Source organism: Dermacentor albipictus, chromosome 2 (assembly GCF_038994185.2).
Source record: "Dermacentor albipictus isolate Rhodes 1998 colony chromosome 2, USDA_Dalb.pri_finalv2, whole genome shotgun sequence".
Classification (NCBI taxonomy): domain Eukaryota; kingdom Metazoa; phylum Arthropoda; class Arachnida; order Ixodida; family Ixodidae; genus Dermacentor; species Dermacentor albipictus.
This window is the reverse complement of record NC_091822.1, coordinates 72124762-72149132: the sequence shown is the minus strand read 5'-3', so window position 1 is coordinate 72149132 and position 24371 is coordinate 72124762. Positions and strand designations below refer to the sequence as shown.

Genomic DNA, 24371 nt, shown 5'->3' with positions numbered 1-24371 from the left:
GTTAATATTGCTACGTGTAGTATTCCCAATGACGAAGAGCCGAGCAGGAAGAAGACGAAGACGACGATTGGAAGCTAGCGCGGGCTGTTGCCTCTTGGTCAACTGCGGCGTATTGCCTTGTAAATATACTTGTAAATAGCTTTTCGTTGGTGTCTTCCTACGTAACATATTTGGTGGAGGTGGACGTTCCCTGTACCTCGTCACGGAGCTTCGCAGTGGACGGTACGTCGTGCCTACCTTCATGGCTCCCGGCGACGCCAACCCGACTCCACCGGCTCCGACACCTGCTGCCACTTCGACGACCTACATCACCCTCTCCGCTCCCCGTGATCCTGGCGTATTCCCGGCAAAAGATGGGGAGGACGTCGAGGACTGGATCAGCCTTTACGAACGCGTCAGCCGCAATAACCGGTGGGACCCAACTATCATGCTCGCCAACGTCGTCTTTTACCTCGGTGGCACACCTCGAGTTTGGTATCGGACGCACGAAGATGAGCTGACCAGTTGGGATTCGCACAAGCTGACTACCTCATACCATCCTCAAACCAATGGCCTGACAGAGCGCTTAAACCGTACTCTTACCGACATGCCGACATGTCTTACCGACATCCAAGTACGTTTCGAAGGACCACCACGACTGGGACGTTGCCCTTCCTTATGTCACCTTTGTTTACAATTCTTCCCGGCACGACACCGCCGGATTTTCTCCATTTTATCTACTCTACGGTCGCGAACCGACCTTGCCCCTTGACACGGTACTTCCTCCTGCTGCGAACTCAACAACCGAGTATGCGCGCGACGCCATCGCCCTCACCGATCATGCACGCCAGCTTGCCCCTGCTCGACTGACGGACTCGCAAACCACGCAGCAGCGTCAGTACAACGCCCGCCACCGTGACGTACAGTTTTCGCCTGGTGCACTCGTGCTCCTGTGGTCGCCCTGTCGTTACGTTGGACTTTCCGAAAAGCTCCTTTCGCGATACACAGGGCCCTACCGCGTGCTGCGCCAGGTGACGCCTGTGACTTATGAAATTGCTCCTGTGAGCTCAACCTCGTCATCTACTCTGGCGTCTAGTGATGTCGCGCACGTCAGTAGGCTCAAGAGCTACTACACTGCGTCAGAGTCCAGCCTTTAGTCGCTCCGGGACGGCGCTTTTGCCGCCGGGGGTAGTGCTACGGTGTAGTATTCCCAATGACGAAGAGCCAAGCAGGAAGAAGAAGAAGACGACGATTGGAAGCTAGCGCGGGCTGTTGCCTCTTGGTCAACTGCGGCGTATTGCCTTGTAAATATACTTGTAAATAGCTTTTCGTTGGTGTCTTCCTACGTAACAATATCTTCTTTCTTCGTGGCTTCGGTGATTTTTTGCGCGTTCCTTATATTCTTTCCTTTCGCTACGTCGACCCAGCTCACTCGCTCACGTGATGATGACGTTTTCCTGCTGAGGCTTCTCTTGCAGCAGCTGCTGTCTCTGGATTTAGGTGCGCGGTTTTCCGATGGGGTCCTTGACTTTCGCGCATCTGGCGGCTTGTCGAGTGGCGGGAAATCGCTCTCCGACAGCAGCTGGCGTTCGGCCTGTAGGCGCTCCCACTGTCGCTTCCGCACTACGCAGGGGCTCTTGTATTTCGCCTTGCACGTTCGGTATCCGGTCGGGTGTTCGTCGCCGCACAACTTACATTTTGGGGTACAGCGGTGGCCTTCTATAGGGTTCGCGAGTCCGCAGGCCAGGCGCGTCTTGATTGTGGGAGTCGGGCGCACGTCCTTGCGGTGTACCACTCGGCCGCACTGCTGGCAAACCTCGATCTGTTTCTTGTAGAGGTGGCACGGTATCAGGGTGACTCCGTATCGAATGAAGTTGGGTACCTTGGGTCCCTGAAACACCACGATCGCAGAGGTCGTGCTTCCAATCCTTTTTTGCGCCCACTGCTAGCGGGTTCCTCTCGTTGACGGTGTTTCTATCTAGCTCGTCGGCGCTCGCGTCGATGGGGATGCCTTTGATGACGCCCTTTACGGTGTCGTGAGGTGCCGTGCGATATGCGCTGACCTCGTAGGGGTTGCCTTGAATAGATATTTCCTGGATTTTAGCGTACCTTGCCGCGTGGTCTTCGTTCAGTGTACTGACGACCATGATGTTCTGTTGCGTGTTGGGGCAGATGGTGTCCCCGGCGCTTTCCTCGCTTGTGATCTTGGCCGCAGCGATGGTAATGGTGCCGGTCTTGACGAAGTCCAGTCCCCATCTGGGTCTAACTACCTTGCTTTCTTCCAGTGGCATGGCTGGCATGCGTGCTTCCTTGATAGCCGAGGCGTGGACGTTCCTGTAGAATTTCGACCTCGTGCTTGTTTGACTCCCGCCGGGTCCGTCAGGCTTGCCGCTGGCGGGGGACGGCTGGCGCAGCCTCGACATGCGTTCCCCCGCGAGCGTCCATCCGGCGTCGCTCTGGTATTATTCTTCGGGTGCTATCACTTTTCCTTGAGCTTGAACGCGCATGTGATTGTCCACGATCATTGTTGTTTGAGAGGGCTCCTCCATCTCGGAGTTGACGAGCGGAAGCCGCCGAGATGTACGGCAGGCCACTGTCGTTGCGACGGTGTTGGCCTAGCGTCCGCGCAACACGCCTAAGCCTAGCAATTCTTTGCACGGTGGCACTAGAAGTATTCACGAAATGTGTCAAATAAAAACGCACCTCTGGGGTCCGCTGGTACCAGTCGATGCCGCTAGCCTTCACGGACACATTGGTGCAAGCAAAACTTTGGTTCGAGGTAATTAGCACTGCGTAATTGGCTAGCAATCACGGAGCCGATCTTTGACTAGGGACGAGCGCTTCTTTCTCGTCGTCGTCCGAGGGTGAGAGAAGCAAGTCGGGCAAAGAATTAAAGCACCTTCCCTCTGTTCACGCTATCGTATACAAAGAGGCTATAACATGAAACGTGGTTTAATGTTTCGACACTCGTCCGCTATCAAGACACAATGTTCTATGTCCGATCTCTCCAAAAACTGAACGCTTAACTACACGTACATGCTGGTAGAGTTGGCCGGGTGTATGGGCTGCTCACTACCTCTGGATTGTTTGAGCGCCATAAATTTGCCTGTTTGTCATGCAGCGCATTAAAGCGAACTAGAACACCTCTGGTAAGCATATCTAGCTTTCTAGACACCCTTTGTATATTTTTTAAGGAGGCAAGAACAAGAATAATGCCCACGCTAGTCCTGGTGCTAGCTGTTATAGGGTGAACATGTCTGTTGCAGTATGGCTTGCAGTAGAGCAGACATTCGGCGCATTACCGCCACAAGTATGCTGTTCCCTTGTGTTAATTTCAGCTGAAAAAGTGTCGTCATGCCAGTCTATACGCACCGTTTTCGCTGCCCTGCCGTCGTCTATGTGATACCGCTGTTGAAGCTGTTTTCCTGCTGTTATGGTCGTCATCGTCGGCATTATGGTTTTGACCTTCCTATTCACGGATGGAGGAGTTCCCGAAGTTGTGCGAAAGTTAGGGTTTTGTGACAAGTTGGAGGACTAACTCTTGTCGCAGCACATTATTTCAGGGCCGATGCAATCAGCCTAACTCTGCCGTTGATTTATTAGTGCACCTCATGACGTTACGGCAATGAGGTCTTCGCAACATATTAGATTTCTACGGTGACAATCCTGTGAGGAATAGTTCGCGAAAGAAAATTGTCATTGGCACCTGGGCAATGCTAGCGTTGATCGCCAGGTGGATTTAAATATTTAACCTTGTTTTGATTCATCAAAATGGTCTTGAATACGAAAAGCTTTTTTGTAAAAGAATCGCACATATTGCACAATAATTTGTGGATCAATGGTCTAGGATAGAGGTGAAAATTCTGTTTTTGCAGATATGCCGGCAATGGCGAGCCCGCGGCAACTTTTGTTATGATGAATCCTGCCAAAATTTCAACGACAAATTGCGGATTTACCATTGAATTGACAGTTATTCAGATTGAACTTAAATAGTCACAGAAACACAAGCGTGGGCGTAATCTACCTATTTTGCACAATTATTTTCTGAAGCTGTGCCACAACGTGCATATTTAGAGTACGGATAGGAACTCCACTCATGGCCTAAATAGTTAGGCAGCCTTACTGCTCCGGAACAGGAACGTCACCGATACACTGCATTCTATCGAGCAGAATATGGAACTGATTGTATATGACATAACATTTGCCAAGCACCTTCCCAAGATGCTCCAAAGAATTAGAATTATGACACAAGAGATGGGCCAAAGAAACAGCGCCATAGAATTCTGTGACGCAAAGCAAAAGATATCACCACGAGTAACAAAGGTCCTAACCAGAGAAAAAATAAGCGAGGTGTAATCTGGGAATACTGCCAGCACTCTGTTTATAGCAGTTGAGAATCATTTTAATCCTGGCGCCAACAACCATGAAGACAGTATAGGTCTAATTCAGAAGCCTAGCTGGTTAACATTACTGGGACATGGCTCATGGTGCATTGCTTGACTTTGAAACGCGAAAGCTCGTCAAATACGATGGGTGCAAAGAGGTAAGTTTTTCGAGTATTTTGATTATTTAGAGTTTTTAGAGCATTTAGAGTGTATTCCCGTAAGCACGCAATCAAGCATCGAGACTGAGGAATATGGGTGAAGCTTATTACCCGCACATCCACCAGAGATGGCGAGAGCAGTCTGCGGCCAGGCAGCTTTCTCGCGCCCAACGTGATGCTTTTCCATGAAGAGTACGTATAGGTACCCATAGCTGCTAGAGGCTATGCAGGAGAAGAAGGTGATGCAGGAAGTGGCTAAAGGCACACCCCAGCATGTGTCCAAGTCCACGTAACGCCGCCGTCCACCTGAGCCGCTCTGCATCTGCGAGCCATATTTAGGGTGTTCACGCATGGGGGATTCGCTGAAACACAGACAAAATAGTGTGGCTTTGTGACAGCACCACGCGACAATAATAAATCGCGACGCAATAAATTTGACTGCACAGGGTCTTCAAATCCGTTAACAAGAACTCGGCGCTAAACTGCTGGCCTATCACCATAATCAGATTATTTGGCCAACTCCTAAAACTCGTCGTTTCGTCTCGTACAAATACCTTTCGCAATATTGTCGATTTGTTTCGTTCCTACCTGTTTGGGTTAGGTGGGGGTTTCTTTTGCGAGACACAAGTGGAAATCTTCATCCACGATACTCATGTTAAACTCGACGTTGACACTCTGCCTGATGCGAGTTTTCTTGTGCCTTGGCTTTCGACAGAGTAGCATGCTAGTGCCTAATGTTAAAATTCTGTTTTATCTTATGCTCTAACGTACTTTCTTGGATCTACAAGTTCTTGACCAATCGTGCCCAGTAGGTATGTCTAGTTAACCATGAGTCTAAAACCACATCCCTGTCATCCGGTTTACGTCGAGGTTCTGCCCTTGGCCTACTATTATTCTTAATGTATATTAACCATCTGCCATGAATTTATCTTATATTCGCTCGTTTGCTGACAATTATACTCTCTGCAGGACCATTACTAAGTGAAGCCATATAACCAAATTTTCTCTAATGAAGACCTCCACCGCATCCAGAAATGGTTCTATGATGAGTAATGGCATTGAACTGTACTAAATGGACAATTCTATGCTTCAGTCACTGCTGTAACTGAATTTTATTGCCCTACAACTTCACTGAAACACAACTGGTATCCTTGCACCAATGTCTTGGCGTTACCTAATCTTATCATCTATCTTGGAACGCACTTCTGGCCAACATCATCTCAGCAGGGATCAAAACATTGAGCTTTATTACACGTTATCTGCGCAATGGACAATATCTGAAACTTCTAGCTTATATATCGTTAGTCGGATGAAAACTAGATTACGCGCCCTTGTGCAGAATCCCTGCGATGTTGATCTCGCCAGCTATATTTGATCAGTGCATAAGTGTAAAGCATAGTTCAGTCATTCTTTATATCTCTGTAACATCAGCCTTCCCGCTCTACAAGCACAATGAGATTTAGCTACACTGTCTTTTCGCCTCCGTGCTGCCACCCTATCCCTTGTCCATAACTTCTTTCGTTCCACACATAATCGCGAGCCCAACATAACCGCTGCCGTTTACATATCTAATCTCACTAGCCATTCATTTCACGTGTTTCGTGTACGGGGCAGAACTAAACAAAAATATCTGCTTCTTTTTTCCTGGACCAGCCAAAGACTGGACCGGTTTCCCCAACAATATATGTCTGACGACCTACCCTCGACTTTCGGACCAAATCTAACAAAGCCTGCTTCAAGTTCAGACCCTGTTACAATTTTTTATACATATTTGTGACCCACTCTTTCTGTAATACTGCGTAATGGTGCCTTTTAGAAATTAACATAAAGATAGAAAGGTGGCGTATACAAACTGTCGCTTCAAAATAAAGCTCATTATGCTCCTTTCCCTACTTCCCAAACCGATGTAACAGTAACGGTATCTTTCAGCTGGCGTCAGTAAATATATTTTTATAAAATCAATCCTTGTATGCTTGAGCAGTTAAATTATGTCCACAAGAACTGTAAAATCTCACTAGATATGCTGCGCAGGAGGATAAAAACCCCCTGATAACTGTCGAAAGATGCAATACAGCAATCCATGCGGTAATGCCCAAGCCTGCAATCCAAAGTGCTAAAACACTTGGACCTCGGCTTTGCGTAATTCAACGCGGCTCTTCGCAGAATGTTGGCGAAATTAGCCTAAACTCTTAAGCGGCAGCTCAAGAATGATTTGGCCTAAAATACTTTGGAAATACAGATAAAATTATTAGTCCGCGCCCTGATATTTACCTACGTTTAATTACCTGCTCAACAGTGATATTCACAATATAGTCAACCGTGGGCATGAGCATCTGTTTTGGCGACAAAAACTGCAGGTGTTGTTCTTTCCTTATATAGGACGTAATGGCAATGTTTCTGGCCACTGAAAAAATTGTTTCCTCTGCTTAAAAAAGCTCAAATTTTTTATGTGAATGCAGGTGCGTGTCCATACTCCACATGGGCTTTGTCGAAATGTTATTGGGGTAAGTCATTCTGTACGCAGTGCACAATGGCACTCAGCGAAATTATTGAGCTGCCAGCTGAATATCGAGGCACGCCTTTTGTGCTGTGCACCCGACGCGCTGCCTTCCTTGGCCTTCATGAATTCTGCACAAATATCATTTAGTTACATATCTAAATTATTTTCATGTTATTCACAGAATATAGACAGTGTCAATCGCGCATTTGAATGCTGTCTTTCGCGAAACCGGAAAAATTTCTATGGAAAAGAAGCCAAAATTTTTCCTAAAAGCGTTCATTTGTGACCCTATAGTAATTCTAATATTTTTGCTTATACCGCTCTGCGAACAAAATGCTATACAGCGGTTTATAAATAGGGCAGCGCAGACTCAGCACAATAATTACGCACTTTTCCAGCTGCATAGAGCTTCACTCAAGTGCGGCTGATAAAAATGTAGATCATAAGTGTGCAAAGCAGTCAGCAGGCAACAAAATATCATTTGGCTGGCTTTATAGGTGGATAAGCTTTACCTTGTAAAAAGCCGGGGACACCTAAGCAGTTCTCACGATTCGTGAATGCGAAAGCATTAACGTCGTGTTGAACGGCGCTCAGCGGTCCTTCAAATTATGAACTCATCGCGGGCAAGCAAGCACGCTGTGACGCTTGGCGAATGCCTCCTAGTAGCTCAAAGTGGGAGTTGCCTTGGCTTGTTTTGATTTGGCTTTACTACAGCCACCGTAGCCTTACTGAGGCACAGTTACAACGCAGGCGAGAGCTTGCGCGGACAAGGAACATGAGATTAGCACAAGCTTCGGAGGGCGAGAGCGAGGGTGACATCGTGTCGATGCGATGCGCTCTAGAACCCCTTGATAATTTGAGAGTAGCGACACTCTCCTCCTCACGGCGTTTTCCTCCTCAATTCTCCTCGCCCGCCGGCTGCGCATGGCAGGCTTTTTCTCCTGGGCTACCGCGGACGGGCCGCAGAATTCTATGGAGGCGCGTTATTTTCGGCCAGTTGCACGCCCCAGTGGTGTTGATAATTTTGAGAAATGCTGATAACAGCATCCATACTGCTGAATGCAACGTTTATGAGGAGGTTGGTATTCTCTTAGGGCCGTATGAACGGGCTATACTGATGTAAAATGAGTTTTAAGGCGAGTTCTGCACTCCAGACAATATTTCATCCGCATGATGAGATGCTTTACTTAGTGCGTCTGATCTAGTATTGCTTGTGGCACATCCCTTTGTGTGTGGCTTATTAGGCGAAAGCCTTAGATCTCTGTTTTAGAGTCGCCCTGCCATGTACAGAGAATATCACGTGACCGAAGGAAGGCCGGAAGCAAACCATAGCATGTGCAGCCGTGTAAAGAAATGATTACTGATTAACAAAGTAATGATTGATTAATGGTTGTGCAAGGAAGAAGCGCGCCGTGCAGAGCTCCACAGCCGGATCGCCAATACTACTGAAGTAGGGCTCGGGCTTGACGCTGTTCCTGGTGTGACTGGCTAAGCCTACGCTGCTGCGTCTTTTTGTCCGCGTCCTTCGTGTCGTCCACAGCCGTGTCGGACTTCTTTGTCATATTTGGATTAAAATGAATTAGGGTTTAGTAAAGAGTATTAAGGTGTACTCCAGAGAATTAAGGATGATTAAAGCTGATGAAGGTGATAAAAGTGAATGAAGGTGGATTAAGGTGCGCTAGGGAGGATTATGGCTAATTAGGGGGGTTAATGTAAAAAAAAGGAGTAGGGCGGATAAAAGAGGTTCAAGGTGCATTAGGGAGGATTATGTCGGATTAAAGTTGATGAAGGTGGATTAGGGCGCATTATGGAGGATTATTAGGATTAAGCTGAATGAAGGATGATTACGTGAATTAAGGAGGATGAACGTGCACTAAGGAGGATTAGCGTGGATTAAAGTCGATGAAGGTGTATTATGGTGAATTCAGAAGAACTTTCGTTGATTAGGGTGAATGAAAGAGGATTACGGTGGACTAAGGTCGATGAAGGAGGATGAAGGTGGGTTATGTTGAATTAAGACGGATTAATGTACTATCAGCGTCAAATGAAACGTGAACAGCGGAGCATGTGGCCCAAGCATAAGTGAAGGTATAGTGCGCCCCGTCCAGTCATCACCATTGACAGGCGCGCACATCCTGTATGGCCGCACTGCGCGATACCCCTCTAGTGAGATAATTTCGCTTCTGTTCTGGTTCCTACATTTGAAAGGTAAAAAAAAGGAACAATAAAAATGAAGCTAAAATATTGCAGTTCACGGGGAGTCTTGTCGCACGCATCGCCCAAACCAAAAATTGGAGGACGCTTAAGCTTCACCTTCAAGAGTGGGACGCGATAGCGTTATCGCACCCCGTTCGCACCGCCTACTCAAACGCGCTACGCCAGCCAAACGTCGAGATCGGCACAAATAGCCGGGCCCCGAAGCGCCATGAAGGCGGACGCGATCATGGGGCGAGAGGCGCGCCATGTGTCGAGGCAGGGCCGTCCATTGCGAGGCGGGGGTCTTCTGTGTTTGCCGCAAGATGGCTCTGCGTGTGCGCAGACGAAATGTAGCGGAACTGTACTTCGCTACTCGTGAAACTGCGACTTCTGTAAGTTACATGGTCATAATTACCGATATACGCCGCAGTATAAGTTTGTACGGCACGTTTCTAAGGCAACACCGCATTAGCTAGAGGTGATTTTGTCCCGTTTTGAAGGAACGAAATCGTGGCTGAGTGGTAGCGTCTCTATCTCACACTCCGCAGACCCTGGTTTGATTCCTACCGGCCCATCTCGCAAGATGTTTTTTATTTATGAAGTGCCTTCTGGGATTTATCGCTCACGGCCAACGCCGCCGACGCCGACATCGACGACACCGGCTTTTCTGCGACACGAGCTATTTAACGCTGTCGCGTTAAAAGCGCTGTCAGCGCGAACAGCCGCGCGCGTGGTTAGTTTGCACCGTCATCGCAAGGTAGATTCGCCCACGGGGTTTGCAGCTTGTGCGCCACATTCGTTCTTTCGATCGGCAAACTTGCGCTGCGCGGTACCGCTCGCGACGGCGGCAGGCGTGGGTGAGCCGAGCGCGTTTGGCCGTTTGACATGAGAGAGACTCTATATTAGAAAAACAAAGAATTTTGCCGGCGCGTATACAACCGCTGGTATGCTACTCTGTATAGAGGTGGGGAATGGGATTAAAAGATTTCAGAAGAGAGTGGAAGAAAAACAAAAGAAAATTAAATATGAAATGTGCAAGTGGACTTGATACTGATATTTACAGGGGACATGGCTATAAATTTAGGCTTTTGTATACGAAATGTACTATTTTTAAAGCTTTACTATTAGACCAATTTCTGACAGGTATTTCAACAATAAATACGAAACCCGCCGCTGTTTTGAAGTAATATGTCATATGTGCTCAATTCTCTCTTAGTTGCCACAGTTATCACAGTAGGGGTTAGTGGTAAGCCCTATGCGTTACAGGTCATTGTTCGTGTATGCCACATTCAGTTGAAGACGATGGTACAATGTTTCGAAGTGTCAAGGAAGTGGTCGTGGAATTTTCTGTCTCATCGGTGGGTCAATGTACCGCAGGAAGTTATCCTGGTGAAGCGGCAGATTCCAGATGCGGTCTTTTTCTTGATAGGCATATTTTTTCGCCACATTTGAAGCGTCGGCTTTCGTAAAAAATTTTCTTTGAAATTGCGGTATTCGAGTCCATTTCAGGCAGCTTCACCCACTTTTTCATTTCCCGAAATACCGGCATGGCCAGGTATCCACTGCAGCTTGATGCAATGTCCAGCAATCTTAGCCTTGTGGTGTTCATAAGCAATGTCAAAGGCTGCAGGTTGATTATTACAGTGATTGTGTCTTTTCCACATACTTTGTTGGGCTGCTTTTGAATCCGTGAAGATCACCCATGCCGTTGGCGACTGCTGTCGAAGTACATACGCAAGGGCCTCCTTTATGCCATATAGCTCTGCTGAAGTGTATGATGTCGCTCGCTCAAGACGAAACGAGACTCGTTGCCCTGCAGAGGGAACAAAAAGTCCGCACGATGAGCGATGTGGAGTTGTAGAGCCATCATTGAAAATGTGCGTTACGGCCGCGTATTCTTTGTGCATATATTCCAAAGCTATTTGATAAGTCGCAGCATGAGGCATCTTCTTTTTTGCCCTGATTCCAAGGATATGTGGCACGATTTCCAGTGGGGACAGCGTCCATGGTGAAATGTTTCGTGGCATAATTTTCCACGCCTGAGCAGGAGTACAAATAGACATGCTTCCGACGGCCTGTCCAAAGCTGGATGTAGCACGGATTCTAGAAATATCCTTAAAAAAGTGGGTGTTCGTATGAATGACGTGTCGGAGGTGAATTCGATATGTCTCCTGTGAAGATAGCACTTCAAGAGGCAGGCATCCAGCTTCTGCTGCACTTCCTGAGCGGGACCACCCCTTTGGAAGGCCTAGACATGCGGAAAGGCAGTTGTCCCGTGCTGCCTCAAGTTTTCACTTGATTGTGGGAGACATTTTGTGCAGGATCGGGAGGTAATACCGTAGTGTTTCGTCGACGTAGGTCTTATGGAGGAGCACCATTGATCGACAGTTGCTGCCCCACCGTGACCCGGCTAAAAATCGGAATACGGGCGACACCGAGGAAATCTTATCACTCAGTTTTTCACTTCAGGCGACCATGTGAGGTTCGTATTGATCGTCACTCCAAGAAATCATTGCGTCTTGATGTATGGAAGGGTACGACCTCCCAACACTAGTGAATATTTTTCCATACACCTCCGCGTGGAACCCATAGCAACGCTTTTGTCGGGGGGCGATTTCAGACCCCTTGGATTTAGGTAGGCCGATATATTTGCCAGCGCTCTCTGGAGACGTCGTTGGGTGGTACTGCGGGAAAGTGCCGCACTCCAAATGCAGATGTCGTCCGCAAACAGTGTGATTTTGACGCCACGGGGCAGGTTTCTTCTCAGATAAATGATGAATAAATTAAATAATACTGGGCTTTACGCAGCTCCTTGCGGCACTCCCTTCTCGACGGTATAAAGCGCCGTGGCGCCATTCGGGGCACGCAATAAAAGTTGGCGTCCTTGAAGATAGTCTTCACTCCATGCATAAAGCCGTCCTCCAAGACCAAGGATATCCAAAGCGTCAAATATTGCTTTATGATAGACGGAATCATATGCTGCGTTAATGTCCAAAAATAATGCTATAGGTGTGTTTCCACAGACCAATTCCTCTTCAATTGATGAGACCAAGGCAATGCCATTATCAATTGTGGACCTATTTTGCCGGAAGCGATTCATGTCCTCCGGGTAAACTTTTGTAGTTTCTAGTAAGCAATTTAGTCGTTTGTGAATAATTTTTTCGAATAGCTTGCCTACGCAGCAAAGCACAGATATGGGTCTGAAGGAGGCGTAATTTGTCGGCTGCTTCCCTGGCTTCAGAATAGGAATAACTTTGGCAAGCTTCCATTCCGTGGGAATCTTACCAGTTGTCCATGAGGCATTGTAGTACTCCAGAAGGCGCAGGCGAGATGAGTGGCATAGATTTGGGAGCGCTTCATAATTCACATTGTCATGGCCAGGTGACGATCGCTTGTTTGCGTCGCCGATCACTGCCGTGAGTTCTTCAATTGTATACGGTAATTCAAATTCAGGAAGGGCCGATCGAGGCGCACTAGTCTGGTGACTTGCAATTTGCTGAGAAGGTGGTGTCCCGCTGGAAAGAAGCCTATACCGTACTGCTCTGCCACCTCTTTCAGGGATACGAGCTCATGTAATGAGAGGGCGATAAAAGGATAAAGCTGTTGCGGCTCTTTGCGATTGCCTCTGATGACTCGCCAGATTTTGCTCAGCGGTTGCGTATGTCCATTGTCCCCCAAAAGTCCCTCCACCTTTTTCGCTTCAGTTTGGCGAGGTAACGCCATATATGTCTTTGTGCCCGTCGACAAGCTCTGAGGTCTTCGGTATTCTTAGTATGTAGGGCCTTCCTTTCGGCACACCTTCGAATGGCACATAACCTTTCTAATTCCTGGTCGTTTGTAGGCATCTCACAACGCTTAGTGGCGGAGCGGGTACTGTGTTTGAGGCACTAAGATATCGTCGGTATTAAATCTGCAATCATAGTCGAGGCTGAGATGCCTTTGTCTGCGGCTGCTCTGTAAGCTTCCCAGTCTGCCGATTTAAGTTTAACTTTTCTGGGCGACGTCGGAAAATGAAGGGCAGAGATTAGGATCGGGTATCAAGTCTCGAAATCTGTACAGCATCCGAACATAAGGGCAACTTGAGTTGATCCGAATGTGACGTCAATGTAGCTAACAGTTTTCATATTTTTCAAGTATGTTATGCTGCCATTGTTCAAGGGCTATATATTGTATCTTGCACGAAGGTTCGCCAGCTTAGCACCCAGAAAACATGTATGTGAACTGCCCCAGATCTCGTTATGTGCGTTAAAATCACCACGAATAGTATGTCGAGGTTGAGTGCTTGTCAAAAAGTTTTCCAATCTTGACACGTCAAAGGGTGATCCTGATTCCAAGTAGACGCCGATCAGAATAAACACTTTAGATGCAATCACTATGGTTGTGCAAATATCTTCATTCTTGTCATGTGGTGCTATGTCAATCACAGAGGCAGGCACGTCGTTGCGAAATCTAACGAGCAGTCGGCTAATTCCAATTTGTCGCCTTGAGAGATGAAAATTATAACCTTTTATCCTAAACTGCTCGTAGACCCGAGACTCGGAAATAACCATAAAAGGGAATCGGTACACTCGCTAAAGGTAGTTCTGCTAACAAGTCTGCTAACTTCGAGCGTAAGCCGCGAGCGTTCCAGTGGAATGTAGTACATGTGCGGAAGTGTTTGTTGGTGGTCACCACTTGTGAAGCGAATGTTGGCAAAGCCATCGTTGTTACTGCGAAGAATCACGGCGTTTCGCCGTGAAAGAAGACGACACCAGTGCTTTCAAAGCCAGGATGGCCCCAACCTCAGGGTTTTAAACAATGGACTGGCACGGAGAATAGCCTCGATTGCTGCGAACATCATGGGAATCAGCATACTTGATATCTCATTTACAGCGCTACCATCTAACAGCTTTTCTCGGTTCTTCATGTTCTTCTGCTGCGAACTTGGGGATACTTGTTGTTGCTGTGGGCTTGCGGCTATATCTTTTGAGGGCTTTGATAGACTCTTTGCAGATGAGGGACTTTGCTGGTTTTCTCTCACGACTCAGGCGAAGGACTTTTTCGATCAAGACAGAAAGCTGAGCTAGTTGGTGTGACATCATTATTCAAAAGACTAGCGCAAATAACAGGGACACAGACAGAGGAGGCGACAGGACGAGCGCTAAACCTGTCGCCTCCTCTGTCTGTGTCCCTGTTATTTGCGCTAGTCTTTTGATTAATAACTTTTTCGAAGCCGTGTCGCTAAGCTGCAGCGTGTCGTGTTGCTTTTGGTTTAGTCTCCGGATTCGGTCTTGGTTCTCGTCGTTTCCGCACTTTTCCGGGGACTTGCTCCATTGTCAAGGGTGGCTGATTTCTTTACGGCACACCCTCCGCATGATGCAACATGCTCAACTACACAGTTTGCACATCGAGGCTGGGAATATGACGTACACTCCTTATGCGTATGTGCACTAGCGCATATCTTGCAGCGGATGGGGCCTTTACAGTACTTATGCCCATGTCGTTGAAGTCTGAAACATTGAGTAGCGGCCCCCATGTATTTCATCAAAGGATCACTATAGAAACCAAGCGACACTCGGTTTGGTAGAGGGGCATCCTTAGAGAATTCAAGGATGACCGAGCATCTTCGGGTTTCCATTACCATGCGATATCATTAGGGAAGTACAAAACTTGCCTTTTAGCAGATATGACTCCTTGTTCGCTCAAATGCTGCTTGAGGTCGTCATACGAGTACTCAACGGGAACGTCCTGTATCCTCCCGTACGGGGCAGAGTAGGAGTATGGAACTCGAGGTTCTACAGGAATACCCATAGATCTGTCACTGTGAGGAGGCGATTAGCGGCAGGAAGTGTAGACACTGTCACCATGAGGCTGCCATCCTGGTTGAGACGATGGCTGAGTGTCTTTCCTTGAGCTGTCGTCACGACCGCAGAAGCCAGAGGATTTGGGTTTACTTTCCATAAGCTGCTGTCAGGCTGAGTTGGCTTGAATATAACTGCAGAAGGGCAGCGGATTGGGCGAGTTGGTGTTGCATGGTAACCAGAAAATTCAAACAGCGCTAAACGACAGGACCAGAATGAGGAGGAGACAAACACGGCGCTGAACTTACAACTGATTTATTTGAAGTAAGAAGTCAACATTTATACGTACAAAACTGGGCACGCATGCGCCCGGTCATACATCGATGATCAGATACAAACTATGGACAGCCAACATTCGCACGCGTTGTACCTGCCTTGCAGTCTACCCTTTATGCAGCAATGCCATTTCTTTCGCCGACAAGATTAAAGATGTTTTGCTAACGCAACTATTAGATTTTCTGATGATAAGAAATGCTTCAGCGACTTCTCTGGTAGTCTTGTAACTATGAAAAAATTACAATTTTGTATCGTCAAAGAAACGTACGCATTTACAAATTCTGCAATGCTTCGCCAGGTTATTGTCTTTTTTGTCTAATGAATTGGCATGCTCCATTAGTCTAATATTGATGCAACGGCCTGTCTGGCGTATGTGTGTTTGGCCACAAGATAAAGGAATTTGGTAGACAGCACCCTTCTTGCAACTGATGTACTCATTGAGATGATTTACTTTGCAAGCAGCATTCCGTTTAACGCCTTCCTGCTTCCTCTGAACTGCTGCCCCTAATTTACGCAGCTTCATCGGAGCAGAAAAAAACGACTCTCACACCTTACTTGGCCCCTACTCTCTTAAAACGATGTGACAACGCGTGCTCATAAGGCATGACAACAACGTTTTTCTCCGCGACATTTTCTTTAGGCTGTTCCGAACATTTCAGCGTTTTTATATTCTTATTAGCACCAGCCACAATTACCTAATCTTGAAAACCGGCCTCTCTGCATCTCTGGGCTTGGACCATCAGGCTACTGGACATTTGATGAGTACACGATTTCGTAACAGCCATACCAATACATCCTGTTATAATTCCGAATTTAACAAGCTTAGAGTGACAACATGCGTAGTTTACAAGAGGTTTTTCACTCCTGGGTGCTTATCGCCAGCATACATGATTAGACAAAAAGATCAAACTGAGATCCAAGAACTGCAGGACGTTGCTCTGAGGGATCTCATGTGTGAAGCTCAGTCCAGACCCATGCTTAGAAAAAACATCGAGTAAGTCAGGCACACATTCAGCACCTTTAGACTTAACTATAATTAGGAAGTCGTCCAGGTATCGAGGAATTCGAATAAACCTTCCATTTAGGTCATTCTCTACTTTCCTGTCAACATAACTTAGAAAAATGTTACTAAGTATTGGGGCAATTTTGGCACCAATACACACCCCCGACTTTTGCTTGAATACTTTATCTTCCCACATTACATAGGTATTCTCTAAATAGAAGGATAAAAGTTCCATGCAAGACCCACTCGAAATGCCACAATTATTTTTGAATGCGCACTCATCGTTTCGGTCTGAGATGCAATTCTGCACACATTGCAGAATTTGATTATAGGGAAGAGAATAGAATAAATCGACCACGTCTATGCTAAAACCAAAGCATGAAGCCGTGTTGCTTTTCAAGAGAAACTTTACAACTGCCTCCAAGTTGGGCACAACAAACGGGTCAGTCACCGAAAGTGCCGACAAATGCTTATTGATGTAATATGATACCACCAATTGCCAAGCTTGGCGTTCGGAGACTATTGCTCGAAAAGGAATGCTGGGCTTATGCGTTTTTGCCGAGAAGAAAATTTCAAGCAAAGAGCGCTCTGATTCCTTAACTTTATTTGCCAAACTTAGAAGCCCCATGCCTTTCAATAATGAAACGGCTTCCTTCTTATTCGTTACCGGTTCCTTACTAGTCACTTTAAAATGTTTGCCTATTGCCTCAAGCGCCTTGTTTGAAAACTGTTCCTCAGAAAGTATAACAAAGTAACCTTCTTTGTCAGATTGTATGACGCGCAAACGGCTATCAACCAAGTAATCCACCAGCAATCGAAATCTATTGCTGCGCACTTTAGCGCTGCTACTACTAGCCGCAGCGTCAGCACACTCTGATACACACCTAGTTCTGTCCTCGGGCAGAGCCTTAGATGACACATTATGGGCGAAGGCCAACTTTTCAACGGTTCTCAGACCCGGGTCGAGGCAAAACATAGGCCCAAGGCGCAAGGTCTTCTCATGCTTTGAATCCAAAACGACGTCTCCAGGGACCAGCAGCTTTCCTTATGCAGGAATACTTCTTGTGCCTTTCGGAAGGGATGTTCGCACCGTGTTCCAAAGGAATTCCGTGAGATGGTCAATGGTCAAACACCACTCGTCACCACCACCAATATGACAGGAATACCTGCGGCTTTTTTCATTTTGTAAGAGACAACAGTAAAGGCTGTCTGGCTCATCTCTTCGTTGTCTCCTGTAGATTCCCTTGTCTCGCGCTCTACCTCACGTAGGCTTTCCCTTGCTTTCTCATTTTCTCTGTGTTCTACAGAAGGAACATATTGATCTGATTGCTGATTGCTTGCAATGGATGCCATCAGAGTATCACGACGGGCAGGCGACAGCGGAGGCTCGCCGTGCTGCTTTGGTCCGGTGCGCTTCGGGAGCTGCTTGCTGTGCTTCTCTCGCGGGATGGTGAGCCCCAGACCGGCGTTCGGTGAGAGAGAGGCACAAAACGCACAAATGAACTCTACACTTGTTAAAAAAGACTTAAAATTACAGACGGGCTTTCGCAAGCGAGACTGTCGCTCGTCGTCTTCTTCTGGGCATGGTTTTACTCCCAAACCTGCAGCGCTTCGCTTTTACCACAGCGTCGCAGCGTTATCGGCGTTTGTGCGTGAGCAAAGGATGAGTAAATATCACCGGGTTGTGCCCCATGTCCAAGGAAAGTCGTTTCTGATTCGCCTGTCTATAGCGATCAGCAGAACTTTTTCTGCATCCCTAAGACAATACGGAGATCTACCAGCGTCACGTAAACTGGAAATGCCGAGTCTTTCGTCCGAAGAGAGAGTGTGAATTGTTTTGTTTTACGGGCACCATGCACGTCAGCGAGAAATTGCCAGGATTAGGAATCGCTCTTTTCCTACAGGTAATAGAATTTGCCAGGCATTCCGTGATAATGAACGCCTCTGGAACCTTCCCCGTGGACACAAGCACGGGTGACGGACAGCGAGGACATACTTGTCATAGAAGTTGCGGAAGATGCCCCTTTCCTTAACTCTTAAATCTCGAGAGATCAAAGAGAGCTTGTGATGTAATGTCAGCAATTCACGCACGCCATTAGCGCATCCATCAATGCCTGAGTCACAAGACACCACGCCAAAGTTGACTACTTAAACAGCTGACTCAAAACATTTGCGTTCATTCCTTTTCCTGCGCCCATTATTTCAGTGTCGACGAGGACTAACCCCCACGCCCAGGGTAAACCATGGCGACGCAAGCCGGCCACCTATTTTTGACGAAGGGCACGACAAGCGGGACGCAGGTCAGGTGCGATTAGGACCTTTTTTTCGAAGGCCACGAGATTGCAGATCCGAAGAACAGTCGGGCCTTACTTGTTGCCGCCCTTAGTACCAAGACGGTAAATTTCCTATAAGGCCGTTGTATGCCTGACAAGATTCAGGATCTGACGTACTAAGCAGCAATTAAAGAACTGGCCGAGTACTTCGCACCGAAAGGCAACGAGATAACGGAGTCTTATCGGCTTTTCACAAGGAATCAACAAGCTGACGAGTCGACAAGCGACTTCATTATCGAGCTACAGAAGATGGCTAATAGGAGCAATTTTGGCCAGGCGCTAGAGAGAATGCTGCATGACAGGCTTGTCTGCGGTCTACGGGATGCAGAAGTGCGTCGCAATCTGTTAGCAAGGCACACTCTCATGATGCAGGAAGCAGAGGATGCCGCCCTAGCCGCTGAGATAGAGGTACGCAACGTATAACAGGTGATAGATGGACCAATCAGGGAGGGCGCCCACGCAGTACGAACGAAGCAAGAGCGGCAGTTCTCCAGAAGACCACAGTCAGACCGGATGGGAAAACGGAACAATGAAGTCCAGACCTTATTTGAAGTAGTAGCTTAGCGCAAATAAAACCACAGACAAAAAGAAGACAGACAAGGAACTTGTGTCCTTCCTTGTGTCCGTGGTTTTATTTGCGCTCAGCTACTACTTCAAATATGGATGACCAACTAGCCCAACAGTCAACTCTTCTAGAAGTCCAGACCGGCTGCCTTTGCTGCGGGAGCGGCAGCCACAAGACCGCCAAATGCAGGTTCTGCCGCGTTAAGTGTTTCTCTTATCGAAAGAAGAGACACCTAGCCTCAATGTGCAATTCCAAGTCACGCCAAGAAAACGTAGCTCACCGTGAGGAACCATCCTCGGAAAGCGAGGACTACGGGCAGTTCCTGTTACACCTCCATGTGTCGTCCGCAGGACTGGTTCGGCCGATATGGCGAACGTTACAGTGAAAGGGGGTGCCTGTCAAGATGTAAGTGGACACAGGGTCACCAGTGCCAATAGTGACATGGCCAACTTATGCCCAGCATCGCCACCGCTGGCCCATGCTTGACAAGTCGTCATTTCAACTGAGTTGCTTCCTAGAGAAACTACCGTTGAAAGGACCACTGAAAGTTCCTGTCACCTACGATGGAAAAAACGCCAACGCGACGCTTGTGGTGATCGGCTGCTCAGGCCCAAACCTGTGTGGGCGAGACAAAATTCAAGCATTCTACCTGACTGGAGGCCCAGTGCTCGACGTGGACGTCAGCGAACGTAAGCCGCCAGCTGCTGACGAAATTGCCAGTGCTGCTGCGCTAAGGGCGGAATATGCCGACCTGTTTTTGTCAGGGCTAGGATTAATCAAGGGGTCTCGGGTTCATCTATAGTTAGGCGAAGGAACCGTACCGCCATTCTCTAAGTCCCGTTCTATACCGTACGCGCTATAAGAGCCTGTAAATGCAGAAATCAAAAGGTTGTCTGACACCGGCATGCTGACGCAGGCCGCTAGCGCCGAGTGGGCTGAACCACTCATTCCCGTCGTCAAGAAGGACGGCTTCATCCGCTTGTGTGGTCACTTTAGAACGACAGTCAACACAGTATGCTACACGGAACAATATCCGCTGCCAAAGATAGGGGTTATATTTGCGTAGCTCAGCGGAGGGGAACTATTCAGTACAATAGATTTGAAGGATGCATACTTAAGTGACGGAACGTAGCCGGCGGGTAGTGGCAGATCAAAGGACGCTTTATTGCTTGGTGTTGCTAGTTTTATAACGTAACAGAAAAGGGTCGCATGACTGGACATGAAAGCAAGAGTGCGACACGCGTAATCTGTCTTGCTTTTGCTATACGTCAGCACGCGGGCTTGATAACGTTACATCACGCGAGCCTAATAAAACTGCATCCCGTCCCCCTAAGCTGGAGTAAGTGAGACGATCTGGCGGCTTCCGTAGGCTAGTCGAAGAAAGTGGTGGCTGTTGGTCTTCGGCTTGAGAGCCGACATCCCGTGCGTCCGAACCTTCAGGAGCTGCGGCCTGCTCGGCGCTACACTGAACTTCGTCGCCGGTCTGGACTTCGCTCGGCTTGCTAAGTGACGACCCTGTGCCGAGCCGTGGTCGGAGTTGGTCTACGTGGCGCTGCTGCGTCCCTTTGGTGTTTCCAGTGTAACGATGCGTGCTCCTGTCATTGACACTACTGTCGCCGACATCCACTTCCGAGCAGACTGAAACTGGCGTGACCATATTTGCCTGCCAGCTTGATATAGAGTTTGTGCTTTTGCCGCTCCTAGAACAGGTTCGCCGGAACCATCATTTTCTGTAGCCTTTTTGTCTGTCAGTGAAGCTGTCAGCCTGGTTCGGGGACGGAAGCCCAACAGCAGTTCTGCGGGTGATTTTCCTCCTTCCAACGGTGTCGTTCTATAACCAAATAAAAAAAAACTTGATTAGTTGCTCCTGCAATGTACCTGCCGGATTCCCTCGAAGCCCTTCCTTTACTGTCCGTACAGCCCGTTCCGCCAACCCATTTGACTGAAGATGGTATGGAGCTGTTCTGATGTGCTTCACTTGGCTTTCTTTCAAGAAACTGGACATAGTGGCACTTGAAAACTGTGGTCCGTTATCAGATACTAAGCAGTAGGGCAGGCCGAAACGGGCGAAATACCTTGAAGTACTTGAATGGTCGTCTCCGCTGTGGCGGTCTTCAAAGGCTTCAAAGGTACGGCCTCATTCCACTTCATCTAGGCATCCACCAACATAAAAACTTGGCAGCCACTGATGGGGCCCGCAAAGTCCATAAGCAACCTGTACCATGGTTTGTTGCTCGCCGGCCATGGAGATGGAACTTCAGCAGCCGGCAAGGGCCAACATTGTATACACTGAAGGCAGCTTTTAACCAACACTTCGATGTCCCTATCTAGTCCAGGACACCAAAAAAATACGCTCGCGCTGTGCGCTTCATGGCAGTGATACCGGGGCGAATTTAGTGCAGTTCCTTTAGCATGCATTGCCCAGACATTTCTCTCTGCGGTTTCCGCTGCTAGAGCAAAAGCTTCTGCCTCCGCCAAGGTCAACCTCTTCTGAGACATGTGTCGTCGACAATCTGATCCCGCAACATGCGATCCCAAAACTTATCGAAATTGCAATCTTTTGCAAGACGTCTCAGGTCGGTTATGTAGCCCCGTACCATTTCGCCTTCTGCTTGGTTCCGCATGAAAAAAGCATAGCTTGCTGCTATCTCATTGACTTGGGAATCGAAGTGGTTGTCCAGGTGCTGTACGACGGCCTCATAGCTCCGGTGGTTTACCGATTGTGACTGGCACTGGCCTTGAAGTACGCTAACCGCGTTGTTACTTAGTGCTGACACAAGAACCAGCTACACGACAAAGAAGCTGCTGGTGGTAAACACGCCAAATGGGTTGTATAGCTTCAACCGGCTACCGTTTGGGGTGGCTTCAGCACCGCTGGCTTTTCAGAAGCGAATGGCAGTACTGTTGCAAGGTCTACCGGGTGTGCAAGTGTATTTAGACGATGTGGTGGTCGCCGAGAAAAGAGGAAAATGTGACACGTTGCGCAAGGTGTTCCAGCGGTTCAGGGAAGCCGGTGTTAAACTTCACCTACTCAAATGCAGATTCAGGCAGCCGGAGGTGGCGTTCCTTGGTACCCGCATTAGCGCAAAAGGCCTGAGACCAAAGACGGAAAACATCCGCGCGCTCTTACGTAGGCCTCCACCTACGTGTGTAACGGAACTTCGCGCCCTACTATGTCTGGTTACGTATTACAATACATTCTTGGGGAATTTGGCTACAGTGCTTGCGACGGTATATGAGTTATTAAGAAATGACAGGCCTTGGCAATGGGAAACTAAGCAAGAAATTGTATACAAGGCAGTGAAGCGGTTGATAAAGGAGCTGCAGATTTTGACCCACTTTGACCCAACAAAACCACTCATTTTGGAAACGGACGCGTCCTCATCCGGTATCGGAACTGTCTTGTGCCACAGAGTGGACGGCGCAACCCAACCAATCCGGTTTCTATCTCGCATCCTCTCTTCCCCCCAGCGAAATTATGCTCAGATTGAACGCGAATCCTTAGCGGTAGTATCCGGCGTGACGAAATTTCGCGAATATTTCCTGGAAATACAATTTACTTTGGTTTCACATCATAAGCCGCTGATGCGTCTTTTTAGTCCCGATGAATCTATAGCACCCTTGGCTGCAGCAAGGGTACAGCGTTGGGCTCTTTTACTCGTTGGTTACAAGTATTCCATTCAGTGAAAAACCGGGAAAGGACATAATTGTGGCCGATGCATTGAGCCGTCTTCCCGCGCAAGCGCCATGATGACAAGACAGTGAAGTCAATGTTGAAAGATTAACCGGAGTACGTGCTGCTAACATACCATCTGAAGACAGGGCTGGTGTCGTCGCACAATTTGGCCGAAATGACGGCACGGGATGGCACGCTCATGGCGGCGATGTGTTATGTTCGGGAAGGCAGGCCAAGCAAATTGCCGGCAACACAAGCACCATTACGGCCTATGTTCCGAAAGAAAGATGAGCTGACATGTAGCCATGGTATCGTTTACTGGGGCCATCAGGCCGTGATACCCGCCGCAGCTCGGGAATCAATGCTGCAGCTGCTGCACGATACCCATCAAGGCATGTCAGCGATTAAAAATCTGGCTCGGGCACTTTTCTGGTATCCCGGACTTGACAAGGATATCCAGAATATCGTACAAACATGTGCAGTGTGCCAGCAAAACTGCAGCATGCCACGCGCGCAAGAGCCGGTTCCATGGCCGGACACATTTGAACGATGGTCCTGAATCCACGTTGATATCGCAGGACCAGTCGAAGGGCGAATGTTGATGATCTAGTGGATTCGCATACCAAATGGATCGAGACTGTTCCGTTGAATGTAACCAGCGCGGATAACACTGTTGATGCCATACGGGGCATTTTCAGCAGTTTTGGGTTGCCACGAAGAGATGTCTCCGACAACGGGGCCCAGTTTACAAGTACACAATTCCGCCAATTCATGGAAGGTAATCGCATAGTACACCTACAATCTCTTCCATATCATCCGCAATCCAACGGGCTAGCAGAAAGCGCAGTGTGCACTGTTAACGAAGCTCTGCGCAAAAACGTGCATAGTACCCTTGCAAGGCGTCTGGTGCGATGGGTACTGCGTTATCTGCGCACCCCACTCCAAAAGGAAATACACCGGGCTTCTTTCTTTTTAGTGTCGAACAACGTACTATTGGATAACGTGGTGTCCCGACCTTTTTATGGTGCAGGTGCACTTCCCCGCAGACATTCGCCCGGACAACCGGTCTGGTGCAAGGACTATAGAGCACGTGCCAGCTGGAGACCCGCAGTGATACAGAATAACAGGGGCGCCCACCTCAGCATGGTCAAGACGGAAGATGGGGAACTATGTGAGCGTCATGAAGATCAGCTAAGAAACCGGGCGGAGTCTCAGCAAGCAACATCGTTGCACGAGGAAACTGCTGAAAGAAAAGGAGGGTTAGCCCCAGCAAACGAAGATGCAGACCCTCAGGCGGGATTTTCGTGTACCAGCCCCAATCTCTCGGCTCGCGAAGAGCCCGACACGGGAGCTGCCAGCACTGGAGTCCCGCAAGAGCACGATACGGGTACTGCCAATGTTCGACCTCTGGCAGTTCCAATTCGCAGATCAATGGGGCGTCGAGAGGCGCCAGACCGTTT

At 48.2% G+C, this 24371-nt stretch overlaps 1 protein-coding gene across 3 annotated transcripts in view; it reads right to left on the bottom strand.

The window, feature by feature from the left end:
• The window catches only part of LOC135908253 (monocarboxylate transporter 12-like), a 65853-nt gene that overhangs the window by 17027 nt on the left and 24455 nt on the right, over positions 1 to 24371 (bottom strand). The window contains exon 2 of one of the 3 annotated variants that reach the window (XM_065440024.1): positions 4634 to 4844. In XM_065440024.1, the coding sequence (XP_065296096.1) occupies positions 4634 to 4844 (211 nt within the window). Of the gene's footprint in view, positions 1 to 4633; positions 4885 to 24371 lie in introns of all 3 variants that reach the window. The other 2 variants (XM_065440023.1, XM_070532915.1) reach the window with 2 other exon arrangements.